Below are 15,003 nucleotides of genomic sequence, written 5' to 3' on the forward strand. Positions count from 1 at the left end.
TTTTAACACAAGTATCTGTACTTTTACTCAAGTACAGAAAGTGAGTACTTTTGCCATCTCTGGGTTTAAGGATGCATACGTGTCACTTTTTAAAGATGATGCATCATGGGAGTTTCGTGTTGTGTATCTCACAGAGTGGAGCCAAATGGTCTTTTGACCTCTGTCGCCCTTATATTTGGCACCCCTTTATTCTATCTACTCACTAAAACGCCTTTAAATGCAATAACATCTCATTTTTTGGGACAAATCATCTGGACAACTTGTGTTTGGAAATGTTAAGGCCGCAGCAAGTCAGACTTACTTTTGAACACAACAGAGTGCTTCACAGAAACAAAAGAAATAGTAAAAAAACCTACAAACTGATTACATGTCCATCTAAATCAGCCGTTCTTTAGGTGTTTACATGTTTTCTAAAGGGTCAGTAGAAAGTGTGAAGAGAAGCTCCAGCACGTCCCATTTGGGGGAGCATGTTAAAACTATAATCCATAATCCCAATCTGCATTTTAAGAATTAACAGCACAGTCAGTACCATGAGGTAAGAACTGGAGGGATGTGGTTCTCCTTGTTAGCTCCCGGTTCTGCACGCAGCCTGAATGTGAACCAGACATGGGTAGTCTAAAAAAGTACAAAGACTTTTGCAATAGTTCAAGCCTGACTCAATAAAAGCCTGGATAAGGGTTTAGTGTTTGATATAAAAGATATTAGCTTAGATTGCCTTAACCAGGGTGATAAAACAATATTTCAACACTAAGACAGGGTTCCTACACCAAGCTCAGTATAAAGATATTATATTATTATATCAGATATTATACAGCAGGTGGGGTTTAAATACTTAAAACACCAGAAACTTTAGTTAAGGAAGGAAGGAAACAATAAGGAAGAAAGGTAGGAGACAATAAAGGGTGATAGGACACAAGTGAGATATATAAAGAGAGGGGCAATGGACATAAAACACATGAGGGGGTACAGGATTCAGACTGAGAGCAACGACTAAAGCAATCCATAAAGGAAAACACAAAAAGAAAGAAAAGTGCCAGAAGGGAGGAACACGGATTGAGATACGACACAGGGAAGAAATTAAAATAATTAATGAAAGAGAGGGAACAAAAAAGGAAAGAAAAATGGAAAGACATCAGGGAGAAAAGAAGGACACAGACACGAGGCACAGAAACCTACTGGGAATAAAATGAGCAGTTTAGTCTAAAAGAACAAATATTTTTCATATTCTTATTTTCTTTTTCCATAATTAATCCAGACTTTGAAATGTAGGACTGTAGAGGTAACTGGAGACAGCAAAGGAACTGTGCTTCAACTAGCAGAAGGCAGCTAAAGTTATGTGCAGTCATGGGTGTGTTGATTTGAACCCACTCACTGCTTCCCAACTCCCCACTGCTAAGCATCTCTGATCTAGAAGAAGAATCCCCCCCCCAACTAAATATGTCATGAGCTGCGAGTGGATTCGCAAAACATCCACCAACGCAGGCACACAACCAACACACTCTTCCAGCCACAGATAAACAAGTGCGACAACTCACCTCCTTCGGGATAATTAGAGCTCACACGGAGCCAGGGAGACAAAGACCTGCATCGTGAGAACAAGGCTGGCCTGATGAGGCCTCTCAATTTAAATCCTCGGGATGAGACGAGAGCGTGCAGGTCGATGGATGCGCTCCAGGAAATAAGCACGAGCCAAAGACATCTTAGCAAACAACGTAGGAACTGACAGAGAGGAGACAGCTTTTCTTATTAAATTAAAGCACCTAGATTAAGACCTCAGATTAAAATGAGATATTCCTTCCTAATGTTATAGGGGAGTCACTGCCTTCAGAGCCACTTTGAATTTGTATCTCTGCGGGGTTTGGAAATGAAGGAATGAGCTGGGTGCATCTGTAGAACAGGGAACTGGGATTAGTAGCTTTCTCCTGGCAGATGCATAAGCAGCCTGCATTTCTTGTTGCTAAGAGGATTCAAAGGACATCCCAATGACTGGAAGCAAGGTTTTAGGCTCTAATCTACTAATTTAAGAGGCAGAGAGGCTGATTCTGTGCTTGCGGAGCACATGTTAACACCTTTAACTTAAATCAAAATTTTAATCATTGAGGTCAGACAAGTAATTACTTTACTCTTTGGATCCCTTTTTTTCTAGAAGAGTCATCATCATCCACATGTTTTCTATCATCCAGTATAGTATTATCCGTTCCTATTCCTCCACAGCTGCAGGCAGATTAAAATCAGTCTGAAATCACTCAACCAATATGCTGCTGTACTTTACCAAAAGGTCAGATTTACATCATCCTCAAAGGACCAAAAAACTTTATATAGTATTTCTACTGAAAGAACTTGGCCATTAATATGCACATAAGCACCTTTTCCAAGAGAGCAGCAACATGTAACAAGGGGGGAAGCTAGAATCAAAACCCTCAACTTTCTAATTGCATATGACAACTCTCCCTACTATACTAGGTTGGTCTTTGCGTTCGGATTAACAATTTTTAAGGTGAACATTTTAGCGTTGAAAAATGTTCAAGAAACCTTTGTTTTGCACAAACAAAAGGTACACCTGAAAAACATGATTTTTATAAATGTACTGTATTTCCGGCCTCTAGAGCGCTCCTACGACAAGCCGCACCAACAAATTTCTTTTTTTGAATTGGTGCTATATAACTGCAAACGTACATACCGTAAATCCTCTAATATTGGCATGTATTCCATTAGTGGCCAGGTCTCTAACAATGGCCTGTCTCGCTGTGGGCAGAGGTAAATAATGGCCGGACTCGTATACAGGCTGAGGCTATAATTAGAACCAACAATGTTCCTGGGCAGTCTGAATTGTCCACCACCAAACCTGTAGGGGGAGCTCTACATGTCGCCCTATGAGTAGAGACGAAGAAGAACGCTAACTCTTGTTAGCTTGTTGGCTCGCAGCAATAAGAACTTTTAATGAATAATGGGGCTTTGTTTCCTCTTTATTTCAGCTCTGCTGGAGTTGTGCCCAGTCTCTTCATTGGTTCAACAGCTTTAATGCAGCAAGTAAAATTTTAAATATGTAAATTTGGGAAATTTGTTTTCTGTCATGCCACTCTTCTTTTATCTAGCGGTTGAAGAAAAGCCACACCTGCACATAACATGAGCCAGATGGTCATGGACGTAATTATTTGGTGGGGACAGGGGGGGACATGTCCCCTGCAATTTTCCAAACGTCTGTTTGGTCCCCCATACTTTTTACTGTCAAAAAAATAATGTTACGATTCAGTACACAGACTTTTGTCAAGCACTAGGACCAAGCAGAAAACCGCAGCTCAAGCTGAAGGCCTCGTTCCTAACTTTAGACTGTCCACAAGCTCCTGATTGGCCCACCGTTTATTTCTTGTGTGATTGGCGGTCACTGCGCTCACTCCTAAAGGTCTGGTTATACTCCTGCAGCAGTGTGTCGCAGTGAGCTTTTCGCAGATATTTTTGATTTATGCCCCATATTGAAGCGTGGTCTGTGCTATGTTATTCCACACCACAACGCAGGAGGGACAATTATGACCTAGCTCTGGGTCTAGATACAGCCGAGGCAGTAAGGAAGTGCGGGTAAGTTTGCCGGACAATGGAGGGACATGAGGGCGAAAAAGAGCGGGGATCCAGGTGGGAAAAGGGTCCCAGCATTCTCTCACACCTCGCTCTTCTAGATGGTCCAACTTCACGAGTCGTTTTTCCGCAATGGCGCTGATACAAACAAAACAAGCCTGTATGGTACCAAACAGGAAATACGCATAGCGTAGAGCGGATGTAGATTTGACCAATCAGAGGCCCCCTGTCTGCAGCACTGTCTGCGGTCACCTACAATTTTGGAGAGGTGCAGCAGAGTGTCTGTGGAGGGAGCAGAGTCACATTTGCATTCACTGCGACACACACGCAGACGGACTGCTTTTTGAGTATAAATCAGACTTAAGAAGCTCAATTTACAAACATCTGATGCGCCACTAGTTATATTAAAAAAATACTTGCATCCACCTCACTTCTGAAATCAAATTTTCATCCATGGGCATGATTCAAACTGTGGGGGGGAAAAGTAGCGGTCTATAGTCCGGAAAACATGGTTTTCACTTTCATTCAACTGGGATATTAATGAATATATGATGATTATCCCACACATGCATTTAAGTTCCTAACTTTTATAAGATGGTATTGAAACCAAATATATATATATATATATATATATATATATATATTGGTTATTTCAGTTTTACAATGATGGGATTTCTTAGTTATAATGCCTCAGATTAATAGTAGTGACATTTTGTTCTTGATTGGGTGGTGGATCAGACTTTTTTAAACCTTGGATTGCTGTGATACGAGCAGCATGCCAATATTGAATCATACCTAATAAATACAATGCATCTAATGGTTTGAACTGCACGTGGTTGCAGATTGCACTATGTTAATATAACCTGATTATCTTAAATGGCTATTTTTAATATTCAGAAAAAATGTGATGTGATGTTGTGTAACGGGTTGTAATGTTGGAGATAATCCTTGGCAGGTTAAATCAGCTGACAGTACTGCACAGAGTCTGCATTTTAGATACTGTGATCATCAACCCAAAGGGAGCCGCATCAGCAAATAAGTCAGAATGATGCAACTCTCTGGGTGAACCACATAGTTGACACTAGCCTGCACCCTGAACAGCATATCAACTCCAGAGGAGCTCCAGCTGTTCGCTCTGGATTTCATACCACCACATGGAATGATCTTAAAACCTGCTTTTTAACGCATATTCTTTGGGCATTAGATAACAAGAGATCTGCGACACAGATGCTCACATAGATGAGGGTTAAAACTCCAGCTGAGAAAACAAAAGCTCAGATTTAGGCCCCTCCTCTCAGGTAGCAGCCAAAACACAACTGTTTATGCAGCTGAAAAAGCTGGCTTAATCTCAAAACGATTGGAAAGCAGGAACCAGGAGAGACAAAGGAGAAGTAAGCAACTCCCAGCAGCCTATAACCCTCAGCTAAAGGTGCTGGAGTGCAACGAAGCCTGACAGAGCAGCAATATGTAACTCTGCAGGCCGATTCACTGACAAACGGCAGGTAACACATGTTTGAAGCCGCTTTTCAGCTGTCCTGCCTCAACATGAACATCTCCAGTTCCTATCAGGTCTGAAATTAATTTTGAGCTAGATTAAATTTATCAATTGATCCAATCAAGTGACAATAAGCCCTTAAAAATCATGTTTTAGCTCCTGTTTCCAACCCTGACTTTAAGGAATAAAATATTATGAAATATGCATATTCTCTGCAAGAATTAACTAAGAAAAAGGCCAGGATTTCGAACATTATTCAATGATTGAACCACACATATGGCCAGGATGCCTCACACAGTCAACATGCAAAAAAAAAAAAAAAAAAAAGATAAAGATTGTGGAATTGAAAGAATTTATTATTATAGAGAATCTGCAAGAAGATCCATATGTTTGAGGCACAGGAAAGACTGGCCTTTTTCAGAGTGCAGCAAAGCAGATTTTATTGTGGACATAATAACGAGCATCGCTCCCCACCCCGCTGCTGCCTCCACACACGATCCATGTTTCCACAGCTTCAAAATGGCTGAGCCGTTAACCTTTTTTGTTGTTGCTCCAAAAATGAGAAAGGGGAACCATTTCTTGATAAACACCCACCAGGGCCAGGAGGAGGCATCTTGTTGAAAGTGTTTGTCACATTTGAGCAGAGATAGGGGACTCAATCCCCTACTCCACAGAAGGGGAAGTAGGGGATTGAAGCGCTTTGTTTTGTGATCATTACAACTGATAAAAAGCTTCTGCTTACAAGCTTTATATTAGCATAACTAAACATTAAAAACACCCTATTTTTTTATTTTTCAATCTAATATTTTAGTAGTGCATCAATCTCTTATAATCTCTGATAATTAAAAAAAATATAAAATTAAAAAAAGAACATAATTTACTTTAAAACACGCAGCTCTATTGGATAGAGGTGAAATGACTCGTTGAGATCAGATTGTGAAATTTTTACAACATTGGCAAGAAACATTTCCCCTTTATTTTAATGGGGTTGTGGCGAGAGCAGCGAGAAAACCCGGCCATATTTGTAGCCCCGTAGCTCAGACTTCTTTCACAGCAGCAGCACCTTTAAATGTTTAAACGGGTCACTGAGCGGTGGTCTTTTATCAGCTGGATTAGAATTTTCACACCTTTTATGGTTTTCACACAACTGTTATTAAAATCCTTTGATTAACTTTATGGTTTTAAAGTAAAACAGGAAACCTTGGGTGTGTGATTTCACATTCAGAGACATCTATATATAAACTACCGGTACTCTTTTTAAACTCCACATATTCAATGGATAAATCAAAATCTGATTAAAAATTGGATGTGAAAAATGTAGTGAGTTCTGTCGTCTTTCAGCACCCTGCCTCTCTCACTGTTTTAGGACTTCTGTCAAAACCCCTCAGGGTGCAGAGAACTGTAATTTAGCAAAAACTATAATAACATGACAAAACATATGAGAAAAGAACGCCCACTTTACTCTAACTGAATCAACTGCTATTTTATCCATTATGTTTTTTAGATTAGTACACATTTCGATTCAGTGTTAATTTAGATTTTACATGATATTGTTTAGCTAAGAGTTGGGAAATCTTTTATTGTATCCCGAACCATGAAAAAAAAGCTTATCCTAAGAGTCAAAGTCTCTGACTGTCTAAAGTAATCAGAGGCTTTTTTTTCTCCTCCTTTCTCACTGCTATAGAGTTTATTACACTCTTCTCTGTTCATGTATTCAGCAGATAGAATCTTAGACACATAACATTTTATTTCTGCTCTTCAGAAATGTTTGACTCACATCACCATAGCCTCTCTGTCCCTTAATCTGAACACTGCAAACTGTAGCCCTTAGCTCCTGTTCCTTCACCATTTATGGGGTAACAATATGATCGTCATTGTGTCTAGGAAAGGAACTCTATCTGGACTCCCTTCAGCCATCTGGACTTCAAATTGAGACTTCAAAAAAGAACTAAAAAAAAAAAAAACTCAGGCTACAGGCTACACAAATGTAGCTCTCTTTAGTTAAACCCAAAACATGTGAAGGTTTTTACATTAGCATGTGTCACTGAACTATCGATGAACTATCGATAAGAAGCTTCCTGCTTCCGATTCCTACCTCTTTCCTCATTAGCAGCACTATTTAGTTTATCATGGTGACCACTGACGCACTTCTGCTCTGGCCTAAATGTCCCTCCTAATTTACCGGATTGGATGGACTCCTTGTATTGAGGTTTAAATCCTTGTTTCCTTGTCTGTAGTGTAAAAAAAAGTGGTGCTGTGATCATTTCAATCCAATATGGCTGCAAAAAGCAAACTCTAAAAAGAATTGCACCATCTATGATAAGGATGTGATAGATTGTTGCTCTTTTATATATTGTTGGTTTTAGCGGAGTGAGCGACTGTTTAGGCCCCGACTACAGGCCGCCTTTTTTGTTTTGGTGAAAACAAAAAAGTTATTTTGCGTTTCTACTGTTTGCAAACACCACAAAGGCCTGAGAATGGATTCCAGAGTGTAACATTTGGAAAACACTGCTCTTTCCATGGACACAGGAAATCTGAACCTTCCTCTATGGGAAAACACTGGCAGACATTTGTATTGACATACTGCTGGTGCCTTTTTTCAGGGGGAGGGAGAGGCACATATTGGTGTTGAATTTAAAAGAACATATCCCCAACAAGTGGTGTGAATTCCTTCTGTGACCATGTGCATGAGGAACATAATGAAAACCTTATAATGTTTTGTAATGAATCATTGCCGCCTGCAGAGGGCCTCCAACTGGAGGTTTTACTCCCATTAGAAGCATGTTTGCCTTCCCACTGTCTTCAAGTGCTTGCTCAGGATGTGGGATTTCTGTAATCAAGGAAGCAATTGTCTGGGGTTCCTCCAATTATTATACCAATTTGGTATTATACACTAAATATGGCTTCATTATACAGAAACTAGCAGTGAAATTAAATAAATGACTGCCTCTGTTTATACTGTAGTCGATTGATCTGACCATATGTGCTGAGATGTCATTCACTCTGAACTGGTGCTTTATGAATAAATTGAATTGAATTGCACTTTCAATGGATAGCAAGTCAATAATAACTAAGCTGCAACCATCCGTAAATGTTTATAGGAGAGAAGGAGACTGCCCTATTGACCAGGAAAGCCACATTTTGGACCTAAGTGATTTCCTCTCCCTATGATCCACTGCAGAAGCCATTGTGTCCCCTGTAGGCCCCTCTGTGCGTCTTTCATTTGATCTCTGCAGCAAAAACTCTGCTGTTATTCAACCTCCTACTACAGGACACCCCGGCCGCACATTGTCCACTGACAAAACTGCAATCACAGCTCAGGAATGAGGCGGAGAATGACCTGGATACCAGCTGATTAATTATTAAACCCTCCTTGTATAATTTTATGATCTTATATTTGAAATGAAAAGAAAAAAAGGAAAATAAACGGAGGCGATCATCCCCGCTACTTGTTGGCATAAAGCCCGATCAATAGGCTACAGTTCACATAAGGAGAGGTAATGCGCAAAGACGCAAATAAACAGACCGACATGATCGCTTCTAATGGCTCCCTCCACAGGCATGGTTTGGCTTTAAATCAGAGTAATAAACAGAAAGATTTACCTCTATGTACCCGGCCAGGGAAGGAACCACGACCCCAAGGAGGAGGGCAGATATGAGTGGGACTGAACCCATCTTCCAGGCGCTCCTGATCCTCTGCTGGAAACTACTTATATCCCCTCAGCTGTTTGTGCGCCCAGGCGTCCGCAGGAAGGGAGAGCAGGGGAAAAAAGAAGAAAAACAAAAAGACTGGTAGTGGGAGTATTTAAAGAGGGTTCTTTTCCAAATCAAAGAGGCTAAAATAAGAGATTCCCTGATTGGTTTTGTTCACTGAGCTCGACTGGGAAGCGCCTCTGTGTCAGACTGCTGTGGAAATGTGGACAAATCTGCCTTCTTCTTCTTCTTATGAGATTTTATGGCGGTTGGCAAACTTGTGAAATGTGCATTACCGCCACCAACTGATATGGAGTAAAGCAAGGAAACAGGAAACGATTCACCCCCCCCAAAAAAAAAAAAAAAAAAAAAAAAAAAAAATACAATAAAATAACCTGTGTAACTTAAACCCACATAATACAAAATTATACTAAATTACATTTGCCCGTATAATTAATTTACTCTAGGTCATCGTACCTCTGCCAGTTTCTGATGGTCCCATTGGTCTTTCCATCATGCTTCCAACCATCTCCCAGTTCATATCTTTAACATCCAGATATTTTTCTGCAGCCTTCACTATTATTTTGATTTTTTCTGTTTTTTTTGTCGTCTGAGCAGTACAATTAATCACTTCCACCATGAAAAGAACAAAATTTGTCTTTTTAACAATTAGTGAGTCTTCATCAATTTTGGAGATTTCTCTAGAGGTTTGAAATTTGCCGTGTGTTGAACTGTAGGTTTGGGTTTTTCTGACTGAGATGGGATCCTTTTTGCAGCTTCAGCATAAGTTATTCCAAGCTCAAATTTCATTTTTTTTATTTCTTCAGACCTTTTGCTTGCTTCACAGCCGCGATAAGCAGCAGTATGTTCTCCACCACAATTACAGCATTTTATTTTAGCTTCTTTTCCACATTTACCATATTCATGTTCTCCTGCACACCTTCCACACCTCTGTTTCCCTTTACAAACTGCTGCAATGTGTCCGAATTTTTGACATTTGAAACATCTCAATGGTGGTGGATTGTAGATTTTGACATTGTAACTGATGTAACCGATGAATACTTTGCTTGGTAATTGCTCTTCCTCGAATTTAATTAGTACAGATAAACTGTCAGATCTTTCTCCGTTTCTTGTTGTTTTTAACCGTTTTACTTCTTTTACTTTTGCACCGCTTATGTTTTCCAGAATCTCTTTTTCAGAAATTTTCAGAGGAACTCCTCCAATGACTCCCCTGCTGATCTTTTTGTTCTCCATTAGGCTGCACTGAACTCTTATCCCGTCAATTTTGTTAATACGTATTGCTTTGCCTTGCTGGGCGCTGTCTCTGCAGTTAATTAGCAGGTCTCCACTGTACAGAATTCTGGCACCTCTGACTTCTCCAACAAGTTTATTGATGGTTTTTGTTAAGTGAACCGGATTCCAGTTTGTAAAAGAGTCTGCCTGATTAACGACTTTGAATATGACTTTGAATTCATTTTGTTGTGCTGTGGAATGTATGGATTGATCATCACTGGATTGTTCTGAACTAGATTCCCCTTTAACTGATCTCTGTTTTTTCCGCTTTTTCTCATTTTTTGATGCTGCTATCTTCCAACCTTCATTGTCACTATTTCCCTCTTCCATCCCACAAGAATCGCTTCCTGTTTCCTCACTACTCACGGCCCAGGACATTTCTCCACAAGCAGAGCAGCTTCAAAACACGCGCCATGCACCAAACGCGGCGTTCATCCTTGTCCAAATCTGCCTTTGCTGCCTCCTCCCTGATTTACACCCCCCCTCATCTGAGCTGGGCCACAGGAAGAGGGAACAGCGCCACCAGGCGGCTACTATGGGGCTATAACTAACATTTTATTAGTAAAGGTTTTCCAGTTTCTCTCGTTGACCATTGAATCCCATTGTGTTTGGCAGGGGCCAACAGGGGCCAGTGCCCCCGTAGATCATTTCCTGGCCCCTATTATGGCCCCTGTACCTATTGAAGGCATAATAATACTTTTTTTTTTAAAAAAAGCTGAATTTATCGGGGGTTTTTTGTTCTAATTCAGATTTTTTAGAAAATTGTAAATTTTGCTTAAATTAAGTCAAAAATATGTAAAAATTCTAAATTATGAATGTATATTGATCTAATAAGACATTTTTTTTAAATTTGTAATAATTGAATAGAAATTTCACTTCATAATGTTATATTGATATATTTGAATTTCATGCTTTTCTGTGCCCCTATGGAAAAACACCGGCCCCCTGGTACATTTGGTCTAGAACCGCCTGTAGGAGCCAATTATTTTTTGTTAATAATTAAAAATGTTTTTTGTTTTTGTGCATAATCGAACTAAGTTTATTTTACTTTGTTGTTTGATATCTGTTATGAGATTATGTTTTTTTGGTTATTTGGTCATGTTCCTTTGTTTTCGGTTAGTTATGATTAATTTAGGTGAATTGTTTTTTATAAATAGGCAGTCAATGGTAGGGCCCGCATGCATCTGGGTGGGCTTATGTTTTTTTTTTACCAGTGCAAGAGAAACATGAAGGAAATGTTTGTCTTTTTTGTTTGCTTGCCTGGGGAAAAATAAACTCAGAAAACTAAAGAAGTTTACCTGGAACACTTTTTCTTTTGCCTGCGTAAAATTAGTCCATGGTGCATCTGTGGCCTTTGTGGATTTCCACTTTTTTGTGTCATCAAAGCTGGGCCACAACACCGCCAGTGGTCACACACAGACATGGGTATAACTTTGTAATGAAAGTTGGTGGGGACACTCTAAGGCGGCTGATGGACACAAATGCCTTTAATAGGGTTTGTATGTTCCAAAAATAACCTCAAAAATACATTTTTTGAATCCTTTCCTATGCTTTTCTCAAAACTAAACTTTGAATTATTTGCGGGGTAAAGATAAAATTATGTGTCTCCGCAAGTCATCTAGGAGTCTTCAGTGAAATCAGAGATAAATAGCTACTTTAATAATAACTTAAACATTAATTAAATGTGCATATTAGTACATGTAAATATCATTTTTTTTGCAGAATGACTATTGATAAAAGTAGGTTGTTAGGATTCTAGTTTGTGTGGGTTGTTTTTGTGTTTTCCTCTCTCCACCACCAGGTGTTGCCCTGTCCTCATTGGGCCTCCCTGCACACCTGCGGCTCGTTGGGTCATTACCGGAGGAGTATTTGAGCAGCGGGCTGTCACTACCTCGAGGCCAGAGTGTTTGCCAGTTTTGGGAAGCCTTCCTGTGCAACTTGATAGCCTGGACCTTCTCCCCCTGGAAGGATTTACTGAGTTCACACTGAGCCGGGGAAAATCTCCACATGATCCGTTCAAGTCCTCATCTGGAACACCAAGTGACAGTACACTCCTTTACTCCTCTGGGTCCAACGTGTGTCTGCCTGTATGCTCTCCAACGTGTTCTCTCTTCTCTGGATTAACCCCCCACCAACTGGTTTCAAGGATTAACAAAGAGCCCCCCAAACACTTTCCGGTTCCGGTTTACCAGTCCGCTGAGTTCCAGCTTCTTCTTCAGTGTTTTTCTACATTCAATAAACCTGTTAAACTTTGGCCTTGGCCTCTGAGTGGTTCTCTGCATGTGGGTCAAATAAATAAAACCAATTATGACATAGGTAACGACAATGTAAAAGATATTCGCCCCAGATCTCAAACCTGAAAGAATTTTGGATGCTTAAATATCTGCATCTATTTGTGAGCAAAGGCTGTAGGAAAGTATAGTAAGTCTTTTTTTTTAGAAAACATGGATGTTGTGGTTGTTCCTGTTCGGCCACCTCTCAATGTACATTGGTTATTGACTGCCCAACCCTATTAGGATTTTCTGGCTACGCCTCTGTAGTTAGACATTAATGTATATTAAAAAAAAAAAAAAAAAAAAAAAAAAAAAAGATGAATAACAGCCGATTCAGATGCCAACAGCAATAAATTATGCCTCCCTGTTATGGAAACAATTTAAGTTTTATTCATCCATCAAGGAAAATATAGATTAATTGACGGGTTTTTTCTTACAGATACATCAGTGATTATCTTCATTCAAAAGCAGCAAAATCAGATACTTTTAAGGGTAGGCTTAAAACTTTCCTTTTTGATAAATCTTATAGTTAGAGTGGCTCATAGGGACCGTGTTTTACCGTTCTGCTTAATTCTATCTCTATTCTCCCATTCTGCAAACTTTGTTAGTTCAATATCTATCGTTATGCTCTCTCTTCTTTCTTCTCATAGTAGCTTCATCTGGTCTGTTCCTATTTTGCTGTGACTCCATCCTGGAGAAAAATATCAGCTGGGCTGTTGCCATCAACGCCTTTGTTTATAGACTTTGGAGCTTGGCCTGTTTTTCAGCATAGTGCTGTTTCACTGATAATAGATTCAACCATATCCCTCAGTTCCACAGTGAAAGTGTGAGGAGAATTAAGACACTCAAGTTTACTTATTGGTTTGTTTGTTGTGCAATATACCAGGTGGTAGAACTACTCTGTAAATTACAAAGAAACGTACTGATATTAGAACATGTAATTAACCATTTTGAATACTTAAGTACTTTTAAATAAACTATTTTGAATACTAAAGTATTTTCAAAAGTGAGTACTTCGATACTTTAATTTGAGTAGACATTTGACTGAGTAACTTTTACTTGCAGTTGAGTAAGATTTGACTATGAGAAGTAATATTTTTACTCAAGTACTACTGTTGAGTACTTTATCAACCACTGGAACTCTCTTCATCCTCTGACATGTGAACTGGCTCGGAGCTCGTCGGTCTGGTTGTGTGTTTCCTGGATGCGGCCGCCTGTGGGGCTGGTTGACAGTTGCATTTGTATCTCTGCTTCTGTCTCTTTGAACCCCAGCCGGCCTCTGCAGATGGCCGCTCACACTGAGCCTGGTTCTGCTGGAGGTTTCTTACTGTTAAAAGGGAGTTTTTCTCTCCACTGTTGCTATAAGCATGCTTAGTGTTAGGGATTGCTCTCAAGACAATGAGTCAATGCAATCAGCTGGTTTTCCTTGGATAGAAAAGTTTGAATCATTTTGACTGTATGATCTGGTGAACTTTAAAGTGCCTTGAGATGAGATGTGTTGTGAATTGGCGCTATATAAATAAACTGAATTCAAACTTAATTGAATTAAAAACAAATAATTAAAAACCATGATTTTAATTAGTGTTTTCTTATTCTGATTTTCTCTTAGAGGATCCATCCATCCATCCATCCATCCATCCATCCATCCATCCATCCATCCATCCATCCATCCATCCATCCATCCATCCATCCATCCATCAAAATCCATAAACCTCATTTTTATAGAAGTTGACATTTGATTTTCAAAACATGTCAGCAAATGTGTAAAAATGAACTGAGTTTTGTCTATATTTTTTTAGTTCTTAGATATAAATATACTACAATAAAATAATAAAAGCATGTTCCTTAAAGATAATTTTACAGAGGAGCTGCTTAGTTAATTCTTTTGTAAATGAAAAAACACTTTTCGCGTGGCAATATGTCTCTAAAGTGCAAAACATTCCTGCCAATTGTGTGAACTTCTCTACTGTGTCTGTTGCTCCTTAGATCAGTACATTCTCAGTATGATGCTGCCTCCACTGTGCTTCATTGCAGGGGTGGAAAGGCCACATGAGGAGCTCTCCCTGATGTTCGTCGGACATTCATCTTTGTCCACGGTTGAAGCAGATCAATACACATGGAAGAATCTTCTCTCCTGAAGCAACCTGACGGCTTCAGAAACTCTTGTGGCTTTTACATCATACATTTCAAACCAATTTCCTGAGGCTGCTCCACCAAGATCCTGATGATCACCTTCTAATGAGCTTGATATTCTTACTGAGCTTATTTGTCCAAAGAGGACTTCTACAGTTTATTTATGTGGCTCAGCTTATTTAGTTACTCAGCTTCTTATTTATCTAGAAGCATTCTGGTAGTTTAAGCTTCCAACAAATGATCTGATTGCACCTCTGGTAAACCTCAGCTATTTTAAAACAACCTTAAAAGAAAGAGTGAAGGGGAAATTGCTTGATAGAATTGGTTAATATTCTGTGATATAGGTTTAATTATGAGTTCCTTTATTCTTGATTAACCCAAACCCCACTAAGGTTCGTATTTGTTGATGTTCTTTATGTGAGTGTTTGGCTCCCTTTAGTGGTTACCTTGAGACAATGTGTTATAAAATTCCTTATAAGATGTTTTACCCAGACCGTTTGAGAAATATACAGAACTACATATATATATATACACTTTTTAAAA

At 39.3% G+C, this 15,003-nt stretch overlaps 1 protein-coding gene across 5 annotated transcripts in view; it reads right to left on the reverse strand.

Moving 5' to 3' along the window:
* Positions 1-8,995, reverse strand: part of aplp2 (amyloid beta (A4) precursor-like protein 2) — a 98,574-nt gene extending 89,579 nt beyond the window's left edge. For all 5 annotated transcript variants that reach the window (XM_038289970.1, XM_038289969.1, XM_038289967.1 and 2 more), the window contains exon 1: positions 8,672-8,995. In XM_038289970.1, coding sequence (XP_038145898.1) covers positions 8,672-8,743 — 72 coding nt within the window. In that variant the 5' untranslated portion in view covers positions 8,744-8,995. The remainder of the gene's footprint in view (positions 1-8,671) is intronic.
* Positions 8,996-15,003: the final 6,008 nt, after the last annotated feature.

The sequence above is a fragment of the Cyprinodon tularosa genome, unplaced genomic scaffold (genome assembly GCF_016077235.1).
Source record: "Cyprinodon tularosa strain WSP-4 unplaced genomic scaffold, ASM1607723v1 ctg274, whole genome shotgun sequence".
In the NCBI taxonomy this organism is placed as follows: domain Eukaryota; kingdom Metazoa; phylum Chordata; class Actinopteri; order Cyprinodontiformes; family Cyprinodontidae; genus Cyprinodon; species Cyprinodon tularosa.